The sequence below is a fragment of the Lactuca sativa genome, chromosome 9, assembly GCF_002870075.4.
Source record: "Lactuca sativa cultivar Salinas chromosome 9, Lsat_Salinas_v11, whole genome shotgun sequence".
Classification (NCBI taxonomy): Eukaryota; Viridiplantae; Streptophyta; class Magnoliopsida; order Asterales; family Asteraceae; genus Lactuca; species Lactuca sativa.
Genome location: NC_056631.2, coordinates 15,171,309 through 15,185,546, shown reverse-complemented (window position 1 = coordinate 15,185,546; position 14,238 = coordinate 15,171,309). Strand labels below are relative to the sequence as shown.

At 35.8% G+C, this 14,238-nt stretch overlaps 1 protein-coding gene across 1 annotated transcript; it reads right to left on the bottom strand.

Annotated features, from left to right (window-relative positions):
* Nucleotides 1-9,063: 9,063 nt before the first annotated feature.
* Nucleotides 9,064-10,909, bottom strand: LOC111885534 (uncharacterized). The gene is made up of 5 exons (XM_023881787.3): nt 10,738-10,909; nt 9,976-10,234; nt 9,839-9,896; nt 9,604-9,731; nt 9,064-9,515 (listed from the first exon to the last, which is right to left on the bottom strand). Exons 2-5 carry the CDS (start codon nt 10,219-10,221, stop codon nt 9,279-9,281), a joined length of 669 nt encoding a protein of 222 aa, XP_023737555.1. The 5' UTR covers nt 10,222-10,234; nt 10,738-10,909; the 3' UTR covers nt 9,064-9,278.
* Between the last annotated feature and the right edge of the window lie 3,329 nt (nt 10,910-14,238).

The following is a 14,238-nucleotide window of genomic DNA, read 5'->3' as shown; positions in this document are numbered from 1 at the left end:
AGTCCAAGGCAATCTTCATAGAACTCAACGAATTGTTCGTCAACTCGACGAGTCAAGGACAGAACGTGCTCAGTGGATGAAGATTAACTCGACGAGTTCTTCATACAACTCGGCGAGTTGGATGAAGGACCATTGAGTATAAGTTAGGAAGTGAACTCGTCGAGTCAATGCCTAACTCGAAGAGTAGAGACGGGAGTAAAGACAATCGACTGGATATGGACTCGACGAGTTAACAAGCCAACTCGGTGAGTCGGGTCAACTGGAAGTTGACTTTGACTTTGATTTGACTTTGGTTTGGAATCGGTCAGGGGTAAAATAGTCAGTTTACCTTGGGAATAGCATCAATGTCTGATTAAGTGTTTTATGGAATTATAGTTGGGGATCACCGGAGCAGTTATCAGACATTTGCGGATCAGCTTTTCAGCAGTCAACCTTTTGAGGTGAGTTACCTTCCAGTAGGGGTGGGTCCAAGGCCACAATGTCGGCCCACCAATGAGGGGTATTTAGAAGATGATTGTCTCTGTGATAATTATCTTGGTCTGATATGTGTTTGGTTATGAGTTATATCTGTATGATATGTTACGTGCATGATAGGGATAGTTTCCCTGATAGTGGTCCTTAGGACCAAGGGGTAGGTCAGTACCCGGCTATGCCTGATTGTATGCTTATATCTTGTTATTGTATGCTAGTGGTAAGGGGTGGAATAGCCCTTAGTTACCGGTTGAAAGATATCGATGATGATTACCGATTGAAAGATATTGATGACGATTACCGGTTGAAAGATACCGATGGTATTGTATGGTATGTGGTATGTTGGGGGAACTCACTAAGCTTTGTGCTTACGGTTTCAGTTTTTGGTTTCAGGTACCTCTTCGTTTAGTGGGAAAGAGTCGGCAGCGTAGCATGACATCACACACACACACAAACATCTGATTTCCGCACGGTGTATCTGGGATTGTACTCTGATATGATCTTTGTTTATGTTTTGGGTTTCAAACATTATACTTGACTTTATGAGATGACGTGTTTATACAATATTTTCTAGTGAATGTCTTATGAGTTAATTAATTGAAAATGAAATTTTTGGACATGAATTTTGGGATGTTACATGGCTGCATGGATTAAACACCAAATTGGTTAAGGTGCTGAACAGCGCAGTACACTGAGTGTACTAGGATGTACATAGCGCGTACTGCATGGCTCTCACGTACGCTGAGCATACAGGGAATTATGCCGTGCGTACGCCCAGTGGGCTTTTGGATGTTTTTTTGGTCTTTTGGTCATTGGGCCCTATTTGGCTTTGGGACTTAATCTGTTTAGAGTAGGTGGGCCATTAGACTTCTGCGAATGGTCCTTAAGTGATGTAGTTGTGCATTTTGGGCCTTAGAGTCCGTTATTACATTTGGGCCAGGAATGGTTAGGCCCATTAAGGGAAAAAGCGTTTGAGATCTTCTTTTAGGAGTTTGGACTTAGGGCTAAGGACCATGATTTAGGATTGTGACCTAATTCTGATTAGGTCCAATTGTTTGTGTAGTGTGGGATCTTCCTGTTTAGCAGATGAGCATGTTGTTGCTTCCAGCAGATGGAGGTGAGTTTTCTCACAGTATCAATTGGTCGAAGGCACCAAGGCCGACCCATTATTTGTTTTATACGATATGGATTACTTGTGTGTTAGCACCTATATGAAGGACCAGGATCTGGCCTCTGGCTGTTGCATGAAAGACCAGGATTTGGCCCTTGGCAACTATATAGAAGACCGGAATTTGGCCATCGGCAAGAATTATAGGTAAGACTATGGTTTGACCCATAACATTAATCTGTATGTTGGTATGTGGTACTTTGTGGAAAAATTACTAAGCGTTTGTTTACAAATTGTGTTTATGGTTTCAGGTACTTCCGGTACTAAGGGGAAGGGCCCAGCGTGATGGCACAATATTCTCTCCCGTTATTTCCGCATTTTGATATTATAATCTGATGATGTGATTTTCATACATTATGATGGTTTTGGAACATTTTTTATACTTGTAGTACTTGTTTTAAAAATGAAAATTTTGATCGTGTTTTAGGGTCGTTACAAATTGGTATAAAAGCCTTGGTTTGAGGGATTTAGACACATTCTCGGGTGTGTTAGAACTCAAACTGAGGAAATGATAACATTTTCAAAAGAAAAAAAAATAATTGATTTAAAAAAAAGGTTTTCTTAATTAAAGCGGGAGAGTGCAATGTGTGCAATAGGACGAGCTCAAGTAAGTGTTTCCCAAATTACCCATGCTTATGTATTACGATTAGTATGTTTAATATGTGAATTGCATGCTAGAGTAGGGCTAAGGATACCTTCACGAATTATGTGATAGCATTGCCTGATTTGTGTGATGCCTTATAGTCTAGGAGAATTGGATGTCATGTATTACTTGGAATCGGTGTAAACTCTGTTATTTGCTATGTGTATGCTTTCAAATTTATATATGATCAGGAATGCATAGCCCTAGAATGATGGATTGTGCCTCATTTCATGTTCCTTGTTTGGTTGTGGACTTAGGTAGAAACTTTATTTAACAATCTATGTGATCCTATTTGTGTATAACTTACATGAATAAGGTAACCTATGGTGTTGATTGAGGTTTCTGGTTATGTGAGGATTGAAAAATCCTAGAAGAGTGTAGTATATGTGTGCGTTGTGTTGTATGAGTTATGTTTCTGAGTATAGTTTGGTGAATTAGAGGAATCAAGTTTGACCTTGAGGAGGTACAGGAAGGTTTGGAAGGTAGTATTGGACCCGTACTACTGGAAGCACAGGACTTGTAATCAAGACGAGAGCAGACCTAGAAACTCTAAGGAGTCCGGTGAGGAGGAGTCCCCTCAAAGTTCTTTATCGATTGTTCTACGTTATATTTTCATTTTGAGGATGGTGATGGCTACACGAGGAGATTCAGTTGGGTCCCCAATTTATTGGTCCATTCAAGGGTTCTGCCCGTGTTGGTAGGGTTGCATAGAGGTTGGATCTTCCTGATGAGCTTAGTCAGATCCATAACACTTTCCATGTATCTCAGTTGCGGAAATATGTAGCCAGTGATTCTGCAATGATCTAGTTAGATGATATTTAGGTGGATGAGCGCCTGAATTATGTGGAGAATCCCATTGCGATTCTTGACGGGAAAACTAAAACTCTTCGTAACAAGATGGTGAATCTGGTGAAGGTACAATGGAAGCAACAAAAGAGCTCTGAGTAGACGTGGGAGCCGGAGGACGAAATGATGAAGCATTACCCAAATTTGTTTTCGGCAACAAACTTCGAGGACGGAGTCTAATTTAAGTGGGGAAGAGTTGTAACACCCTAATCCAAGTACTTTCTTTTAAGTCCTTGTAAGAAAATCATAATGGAAAATGAGGTCCCTTCGTACGCTGGGCGTACATATAGGTTCGCTTAGCGTACATGGGCGTAGTTGATCGGGCACCTAAGCCACGTACACGGGGCATACAAAGCGTACGCGGGGCACACTTAGCCAAAAGCTAAAACCCTAATTATAGGGCATGATCCCTATTTAAGCAGACTTATGACTCTTGGACCCTCACCCTTATCAGCCTCCACTGCCTTTTTGTGACACCCCCATTTTCACGGCCATAAAAGACCGATTTGTTTATGCTTATTTAAAAATCAGAGTATCCTTTTTGAAGAACAATATTGCGGAATTTGTCCCCATAAAAACATGATAATTATATATCAAAGCATTCCCGAAGAAATGTATTTTATTTATATTAAAACATTGGGATGTCACTGTTAATACAGAAACATAAGCATAAACAGACGTTACATTCATTTACATTAATGATTTACATTTCCTTTAATCTCTGAGTGTAATGTATCTTCGTATTGACACTTGTGATACAAATAAACGAAGTGGGTCAGGATGGGAAACCTGGTGAGTACATAGGGTTTTCAACCCACAATAATATTGTTATTATGTTTAATCATCAAGCAATTAACCCAACTTCCCATCCCCATTATCTTATTTATTTATTAAGGATCTACCCTAAGAATCATTTATTTTTCATTCATTCATTCCTAAGGATTGTCCTAAGGAATAGGCACGAAGTCCATCGTTGCCAGGGTTTATCCAATAGACACTAAGTACATACATGTCGATGTTATCTATTAGGCACTAAATACATAGTTGTAAATGTTCATCTATAGGGCACTAAATCCATAGTTGCCAACGTTCATCTATAGGGCACTAAATCCATAGCTGCCAACATTCACTTATAAGACACTAAGTCTATAGCTGCCATGGTTTTTAGAGTACATCTGGTGAACACGTAGTTCGAAAACACCTACAGGTTATGAGTCTGCTAGCGTTCCACTGGACTGTCTAGAATAGTCTGTGGTTGTCATCTATACTCTGCTAGATGACTGGATTATCACTAAAGTCAAGGCTTCTCATCATCTTTCACCTCTCATCATCTATGTCATCTTTCATTTGCCATCACTCATCTACTCAACTTTACCCAACATATTTATGGGTATGGAAATACATATATAGTTTAAATCATTTAAAACATGTATAAATCATTCATCTAGCGTAGATATCAGGAACACAGATAATAAGCACATATAGCATGAAATAATATTAAATAATTCATATCTATGTGCAAGATAAAAGTAAATATGCACTCATTTGTTGAAGTGATGACTCGAAATTCGGGTAGCGCTTCGCTTTTAACAATTTTCTTTTCCTTCAACGAAACCTAGTATTATCATTACAAGATTTTAGTCTAATATTTATTGTAAGTAATTATTAGTCTAGATTTATCATTAACTCAGAGTCTATTTTTATGATGTATCAAGTAAGGATCAGCCTGGTAGGACAGATTGGAGGCAGGACCATTTCGGCATATAGTTTTTCTGAAATCCAGCAACCAAGCCAACATGACCATTCTAGACACTTCTCCCGTAAGTAGATCAACTAGTATAACGACTTTGAATCACTAATAAATCTTATTTATAGGTTCATAATAATGATAATGAACTTAAACATAAGTTATACTTAAAGTAAGGTAAACACAACTCACTTACAAGGTGGTTTAGCGAGGAACCGGACTTTGTTGGGGCAGAACTTCTGAGCCGAAAGCTCTTCTTCTCGGAGCCTTCTGGCGCTTCGGGACTCGCCTCTAACACTTAGGAAGTGCTAGGGAATGGAAGAGAGGCTTTGGGGTATTCGGAGAGATTGGTAAGAAAAGGTGTGAAGAAAATGAGAGATTTGTGCCTCTATTTATAGGTTGGGCGGGGGTCGAACGCGGGGCGTACATATTGGGTACGTTGGGCGTACTCAGTACGCTGGGCGTACCAAGCCTTATGTTGGGCGTACCAGCGACACGTGTCGAGATTCGATGCACAACCGTGGGGAGGAAGGTACAATTGAGATTTAGCCACGTATCACCTCCAAAGTTTATTAAGAAAACCAATTATTTTCTAGAATTTGTAACTTTCGCATACGAGCTCAATTTTTTACGTTCTATATATCCACGCGTAGGTAGCGATGTGATCTACAACTTTCATTTAGATTCCGTCGGCTAATTTTGACTTTATTTTTAAAGTTGTATTTTAACAGGCTTACACAGTTAAAGTCCGTTAAAAATTCATAATTGTGTCATCCGATGTCCGTTTTCGTATGTCTTTATATCGTTGAGCTCTTATTAACGAGATCTTAGATTGTCGTTTAGATTGTGTCGGCTAAAAATCGATCGATCTAAAATTTGATTTTCGGGCTGCATATTGTTATGTCGAATCTTAGAAAAATCATAACTTTCTTTGACGAAGTCATATTTTGGACGTTTTTTATGTACACGCTCTCGGTTTAACGTATACTATGACTTTCGTTTAGATTGTTAAGGCTAAAAAATATTTTATCGCAAACTCACTTTTTACGATACATAGCGTCGTGTTAGTTTTGTCTCAAGACTTCGACGGGTTATAACTTTTTTGTTATAAGTCGGATTTTAGCGTTCCATATATCCCCGAAATCCTTGTTACGACTACTTCAACTTTCTTCATAGATATTAAGCTTATCTATTCTTTATTTTTGACGTATATTTTTATTATTATTTTATTATATCGTTAAAAGCATGTATATTGCACATAAATCACATAATACTCAAATAATTCATCTTCATTACTTCAAAATAGGTTATGATTTTTGACCCTAACTATTACATCATCATACTAATACTTAGCCATAAACGTGGGCGTTACACTTTGAACGTCCCTAAAACCCTAGTTGCCATTGTGATTGACCTTTAAGCTTGAAAGTGACTTTAGTGACCTTTTTGGTGTGTTTGTAAGAAGAAGAAGTTGGTGAGCAAGCTTTGGACGTGGTTGAGCTTCAAGATCCAGAATCTATAGCATCTTGGGAAGCTTCTGGAGGTAAAAATCCTTGCTAATCCTTTTGATAGTTGGAGTTAGAGTTTGTTTATTAGCTCTTTTAGGTCCATGGAACCTCTTTTGTGAGTTTGGGCAACTCCAGAAGCAAGAAATGCTAGATCTCGGTCCGTATGATGTGTTAGAGTCATAAAAATATCATCTTGGAGGATGTTATGAAGCCATGCATGAATCTTGGTCATTAATGTGAGTTTTGATGAACAAATATGGATATTGGACTCCCATAAATCATGTTAAGGCATAAAGCTGCCAACTTTATGCCCTATGACCCCTCTAATAATCGAGATTTGGAGGTTGAAGTATGTGGCTGCATGGATTAAGCACCAAATAGCTTAAGGTGATGAACAACGCGGTACGTTGAGCGTACTAGGATGTACGCAACGCATACTGCATGGCTCTCGTGTACGCCGAGCGTATAGGGAATTACGTCGCCCGTACGCCCAGTGAGCTTTTAGACGTTTTTTTGGTCTTTTGGGTCATTGGGCCCTATTTGGCTTTGGGCCTTAATTTTTTTAGAGTATGTGGGCCTTTGGACTTTTGCTAATGGGCCTTAAGTGATGTAGTTGGGCCTTTTGGGCTAAGAATGGTTAGGCCCATTAAGGGAAAAAAACATTTGAGCCCTTATTTTAGGAGTTTGGACTTCAAGCTAAGGCCCATGATTTGGGATTGTGACTTGATTCTGGTTAGGGCTAATTATTTTATGTAGTGTAGGATCTTCTTGTTTAGCAACCGAGCATCTTGTTGCCTCCAGCAGACGGAGGTGAGTTTTCTCATTGTATCAATGGGTCGAAGGCACCAAGGCCGGCCCATTATTTGTTTTATAGGATACAAATTACTTGTGTGTGATGTGTATGGAAGACCAAGGTTTGGCCCCTAACACCTGTATGAAAGACCAGGATTTGGCCCTTGGTAGCTGCATAAAAGACCAAGATTTGGCCCCTGGCAAATGTATGGAAGACCGAGATTTGGCCCTCAACAAGAATTATACGTAAGACTATGGTTTGGACTATAACATTAATTTGTATGTTGGTATGTGGTACTTTGTGGAAAACTTACTAAGCATTTGCGTACATATTGTGTTTATGGTTTCAGGTACTTCCGGTACTAAGGGGAAGGACCCAGCGTGATGACACAATATTCTCTCCCGATATTTCCACATTTTGATATTGTACTCTGAAGATGTGATTTTCATATATTAAGATGGTTTTGGAACAATTTTTATACCTGTAGTAATTGTTTTTTAAATAAAAAAAATTATAGTGTTTTGAGGTCGTTACACATTAAAAGTGCATAAACCGAGTATGTAGTTGGGATGTGTTTCATAGTATTAGAGAATGGGTTTTGCTACAAATATCATTTTGATTCGACTTAAATACAAACTCCACCTAATTTGACTTAAATAAACTTATTTTGAATTTTGAGTTAATTTTTTTATCATTTTTTCTTTGTTTTTTTTTTCTTTTTTGTTATTTGTTTTTTGTTGTCTTTTATTATTATTATTATTATTATTATTATTATTATGTCTTTTGTTTTTTTTTTAAATAAAAGTTTCATTTAAACTGTAAACTTAATTAAAATATTGAGACTTTATTACGTATTTATTTAGTTTTAATTATTATTATTATCATTATATAATTTTGTTTTAATTATTAGTCTTTTAGAAAATATTCGTTAGATATACTTGTATCTTTATTTTTACATCGTACTATTTTTGTGCATCTTTTTGAATATTTCTATTTCGTTCATTCAAATTCAGATTTTATTGGGAAAATAATCAGATTTATTACTAATTGATAAACTAGCTAATAGCTGAAAAAATAACTATTAAATAAAAAGCTAACTGATAACTAAAAAATTAACTGGTAAAAAATAACTATTGATAAAACTAGTTGAAATATATAAAATTATATAAAAAGACATTTAAGATGATATGCTTCTATAATTAATTAAGAAATACATTTGAAAAAAAATTTAAAAACTCATAGAAAACTAGTAAAAAACTTTTAGAAAGCTAACTTATAAGCTATTTTTTGATTTGCCAAACACAACATAAAAAAAAAAAAAAAAAAAAAAAAACTCGAAAAACAAGCTAGTTGTAGCATGCCAAACACAGACTAAATCATGTTCATCAACTCGAAAAACAAGCTAGCTCATCAGCTAGTTGTGACGTGCCAAACACGGCCTAAATCATGTTCATCAGATACTCTACACAAACCTAAGACCAGATTTTTGTCCGGATACTATCCTTAAAAAACACCTACAGTTTCCATCAGCAAATCAATAATTTCTTCCCTAAATCCATACAAATAGGGTCCAGCTTTTCCAGAACCTACTCAGTTCATATACAACAATGTGTATTAATCAATCAAAGCTCTTAACCAAAGATCTTTAAAGCAATTTTATCAGAAACGCCCAAGTCCAACAATAGGTTTATGGTTTTCCTAACATTGTTGCAAAACTTGTGATCCGTGTTACAATTCAGTAACCTTTAACAATTAATGAGATGTAACAGAAACCGATTTCATATCAATACCCATAAATCTCAGATTTCCACTAAATTTAGTTAAAACCAGAACCAATTAACTGCACAGATTACCAGCTAACAAGAAGAAGAAGAAGAAGAAGAAAAATTCAGACACAAGGAGATCAAATAGAACTCAAGTGTGGTTCAGAAACACATTTGAGAAGTTGACATTCCTACCCCTCAACACAACACAACACAGCACAAAAGAACCGAAACTAAAAAACCCAGAACAATTCTTCTACTTTCTCTTTCTCACTCATTACCTGTTTAACTCCACCATCTCCTTTACATATCCATAGACACCATTAATACACTTGCAACTCACTTTGCGGTGGGAAGGTAAACCCTAATAATATCTTTGTTTGTGACTTTCCGCCTACATGTAGGACATTTAGACTGAGCCTTAATTGCAGCCTTGATACACGCCTTGCAGAAAATATGACCACATTTTGTTGTCACCTCCTCAACTAATGATCCCATGCAAACAGGACAGCTGAAGGTCGGCTCCGGTGGCGGCGGTGGTGGTGGTGGTGGTGGCGGTGGTGGTGCTCTCACTCTCTGCAATGAATCATACAAGAGTTAACAAAAGCTGTATAGAAAAGTACAATGCTATTACCAATAAATAAAGTACAATGCTATTTACTACCATAGAACCGCTGCTTCCTCCTTCCAAATTGACATACATCTCACAATTGATAACTGGTGGAATTCCAGCACCTCTTTTCCGTTTGTTTCCATGGTTATTTTGACCAATGATCCTAGCAGAAACCTCTTCTGTGAAATGATATGAGTCAGATTAAGTAATGAACTAAGAATAGAACAAAAAGAATTGAAGAAAATTTTATGCATTTGTTGATGGTGATGTTAGTAGTAGGATATACCAGGTTCCACATCAACCACCAAAGGCCTTTTTCGAATTCTTTGTGATTTCTTTTTAGCCTGAGGATAAAGTAGAATTTTGAGAATATATGAACTCAGTTTTATATGAATAAAATAAAAGATAGAAAAGGAGGTTTACTTCTTCAAATGCTCTAGGGGAGGATATAACAACATCATCATCCAATTCCTCAACATCAATGGGAGCAGGTAGTGCTGATCCTGGAATAGTCGGAGCAGTAGTTATGGAAGTCTGAGATACTGAAACAGTTGGCCCTCCTGCTTGTTCTTGGTTTTCATTTGGAGGAGGAACATTCAGATCCAGCCCTCCTTTCCTTTGTCTACCACCACCTCTTGCATACTTCACAACTGGCGGCTTAGTGCTCATGCTTTCTTCTTATCTACAGAAATAGTCATGCAAAAGGAAACTTCACTACAAGTGTCTACCATGCCTGGACATTCAACCACCATACTCACACAGACATGAAAAAGGAAAAGACGAATCCATGAATCACTTACTAGTAAACAAATTTTTAACTTTCATGTACTTTACTATGCCCTAACCGACCCCCACACACACATACATGAACCCTTGGTTTGAAGTCTAAATTCCGGATTGAGATCCAAAGCAATCAAACAGTTTAATTAACATATATAAGTAAAATGATACGTGTTCAAACATAACCCCCAAAAACCAGAAACTTTGTGATCGATCACTGATGCAAAATTAACGATACACATGCGAGACGAAAGAGAAAAACTAAAGAAACCGTAAGAGAACAGGATAACCACAGGAACTCATCCCCAAGGTTTAAAGAAAAGAAATTCAAAAATCAAGTGATTGATCACAATGAGGATCGAAAACTTGAATAAGCGTAAGAAATGGGACAAAATTAAAACTTACCTTTTGCGATTACGGACCGATCGAGAAGCTAAAGTGATTGTAAGATGAGATAGAGAAAGATAAAAAGAGGATTTTGAGTTCTGTAGCCAGTCTAGGGTTTGCGAAGAAGGGGAATTGGTGTGGAGGAGGATATATGAAGAATAAAACCTAAGCGGTTACTTCCGTACAAACCAAACGGGTCGGATCGATGGATGTTCAAAAGAAATACACGTCTCTCTTCGCATTAGCGCCATTCGTCACTGCAAGTTTCGAAATGTGCTTTTCTACGGGCCCAATTTAGCGCGTGGATTTCAACTTTCAACCCAAAAAGAATAGTCTAAAAAACCCGCAATATTAATTGTTGTTTGAAACACAAGAATATTCATAAATATTCGATACGTATTGTTTTAGATTGGTAAAATATATGTATCTTTATAATTTTTTATTATTATTTTTATAAGTAATCAAACACAGATAACTTTGGGATTAAGCAGCGAACATAAGTATTAACTAAGGATGACCAATGGAACTAGGTATCCGGTTTCGGAATCGAAACCACCAAGGATCCATTACTTACTGTTCTTATTTTTACGGAACTGATACTCGCTATGTGCAAAAAACTGTTGTGTACGAATCACTTCTCATATATATATATATATATATATATATATATATATATATATATATATATATATATATATATATATATATATATATATATATATATATATATATATATATATATATATATATATATATATATGGAAAAGTGAATATACCCTTAAAGGTATATAAGCTTAGCATCCAAACTCACCATATTATGTCGTTTTTTTTTTTTATCATATAATACATTCTAATTGTCTAATGTTCTTATAATTAACTTCTAACTTGATTTACTTCCATGATTTTTATAGGTTGCATATTTATCTTCCTCTTACATAATTTTCAGTTTCAACTACAATATATATAGTCTAATAGGTGTTCGACAAAAAGATGTGATGCAAAAGAAAGATAATAATGAAATTTCGAAAATTTTGAAAGTATATCAAGTTAGAGGTTGAAGTTTAAAACATTATAATGAATATATCAAACAAAATGACGTATTATGTTATGTTTGGGTACCTAAACTTATATACCCTGAACTATATATATATATATATATATATATATATATATATATATATATATATATATATATATATATAACCAAAAACATTGATAACCCTTATTCAATGGATTAAATTAACGAGGGTTCACAATTAATGTAAACATGTTGTCAAAGTTGTAGAACAATTTATTATAAATATATAACAAATTAGCTATATGTGAATACACAAAAACTAAAAAAACGCATAATGGTCTCACTTCGTGAATAATTACTGAAAATTTAATATATATATATATATATATATATATATATATATATATATATATATATATATATATATAGTACTAATCAAATGTATGCGTGTTAAATAACAAATCATTGAGTATATTATACATATTAATCACCGAGTTGACTGAGTTTTACAACACTACTAAGTTCAGTAAGGGGCCAATCGGGAAGTACTCGGGATTTTGTAACTCGCCTCGGTAACGAGTCGAGTAGCGAGTACTCGGAGGAGTAATCTGCCAACTCGGCAATTTTACAACACTGCATGTTGTACATGAAAATCATATACCTGGTAAAGGCATAATAAGGAGAAACAAATTTGATTTCTTATTCCATCTATCACGTTCAAACGTCAGACACAAACACATGTTGCAATACATCAGGATCAGGAATGAGGAGGTCGGGAATGCAAGGGTACTTCACTCTGCTAATCGATTATCGAAAAACTCGATTTGGACTCCACCGTGGTTGTCGAAATCGACCACCGCCATCCCCACTGATGTCGGCGTATATGGTTGCGCAAGCGGGAAAATTCCCCTCCCATTGTGCTCCTAAAAGATAAGAAAGAACAAGAAAAGGTACAAAGGAAGTGGCCATGGATGAGGGAAGATTAATCAGCGACATTCTGGTCACCGGTGGGCCCTAGGTGTGCGGTCAACTAGTCAGATCGTAAATTGGTACGTCCTTAAGATCAATCTATAAGGCTGAAGGGTGTGGGTGCGGTCCCAGACCGCACTTTGTGCCACGTAGACCAAGAACACCAACCCCAGACCGTGGTGTGGTGCGGTCTTGGCCGCACTGCGGTCCTTAAGTGTCGCGCTTTCTGATTGGTTGAGGGGAAAAAGGAAGGATCGCCGGTTGTTGGGTATTTAATATATATATATATATATATATATATATATATATATATATATATATATATATATATATTGCTTTTTCTTTCTTATATATACATATCTAACATTATTTTTTTTTCACAACACAATCTCTTGGTTTTCGTGTTTTTATTTATTTATTTATTTATTTTTTTGTAATGCAATATAATGTTTTTTTTAATTTTAAAGTAATGAAAAATTATGTTTTTTTTATTAAAATAGAAATTTTATTAAATTAAAATAGTTAAAAAAAAAGTTTTATTAAATTAAAATAGTTAAAAAAAAACACAAAAAAATGTGTGGCACCACTCCCTTGGTTTGGCAAGAAACCAAACTTGAGTGGTAAAAAATGGCATGACGCTTATGCGGCGGGGGAGAGAGTGCGGTTTCGGTGGCACCACACCCTCCAGCCTAATCACTTTTCAATTTGTTCCAATCAGAGTTCGTTTCAACTTAGGGATCGTGTTCTTATTCATTCCTCGTCCAAAAAACCCAAATTGCATAACGATTATGATTATTGGTATCCTGATTGCATAACGATTTTGATTATTTGTATCCTGATTTCACAAAAGGGAAAACATTCAATCCTAACGACTCCGACATCGATCCGAACATCGATCTTCAGCCCTTGTGACTCCAATATTTTGTTCCCGATGTCAATTTAATTACATAAGCTCCTGAATATGGAGACATTAGTGGTTATTATAAAGGATAAAGGATCTAATGCCATACCCAACTGATCGCATCCAATTTCAGTGTCGTTGCTTCTCTTAAATTTCTCAGATTATCTCACCAAGTTACACTTTATTCCCTTCCTCGTTCTTCACAACTTCATTACAAATGTTTTACCCCTTCTTATTATCAAGAACTTCATTACAAATGTTTTACCCCTTCTTATTATCAATTTATTATAAATTCGACAAAGCTACATTTGTATAATGGTGAATTCTGCATAGTTTTATTCCATTTCAATTTTGACAAACTAATGAGAAATTATAATATGATTTCATTGATTTTCTCGAATAAGTGCTATGATTAAGCTCAAAAAAATTGCACAATTTATTTTGAATAAAATAGATTGATTACAAACTTCCAGTGAACCTATATTTTTGGTTGAGTTCAAAATTAAGAAAATAAGGATAGTCCTTGTTGAATTTAGTGTTGAATTAAAATTGTTATCACGTGATTCATTCTTACATCTAGTTTGGTTGATTCATTTGTACTTGTAGTTAAGTTTAGTTTACAATATATCAT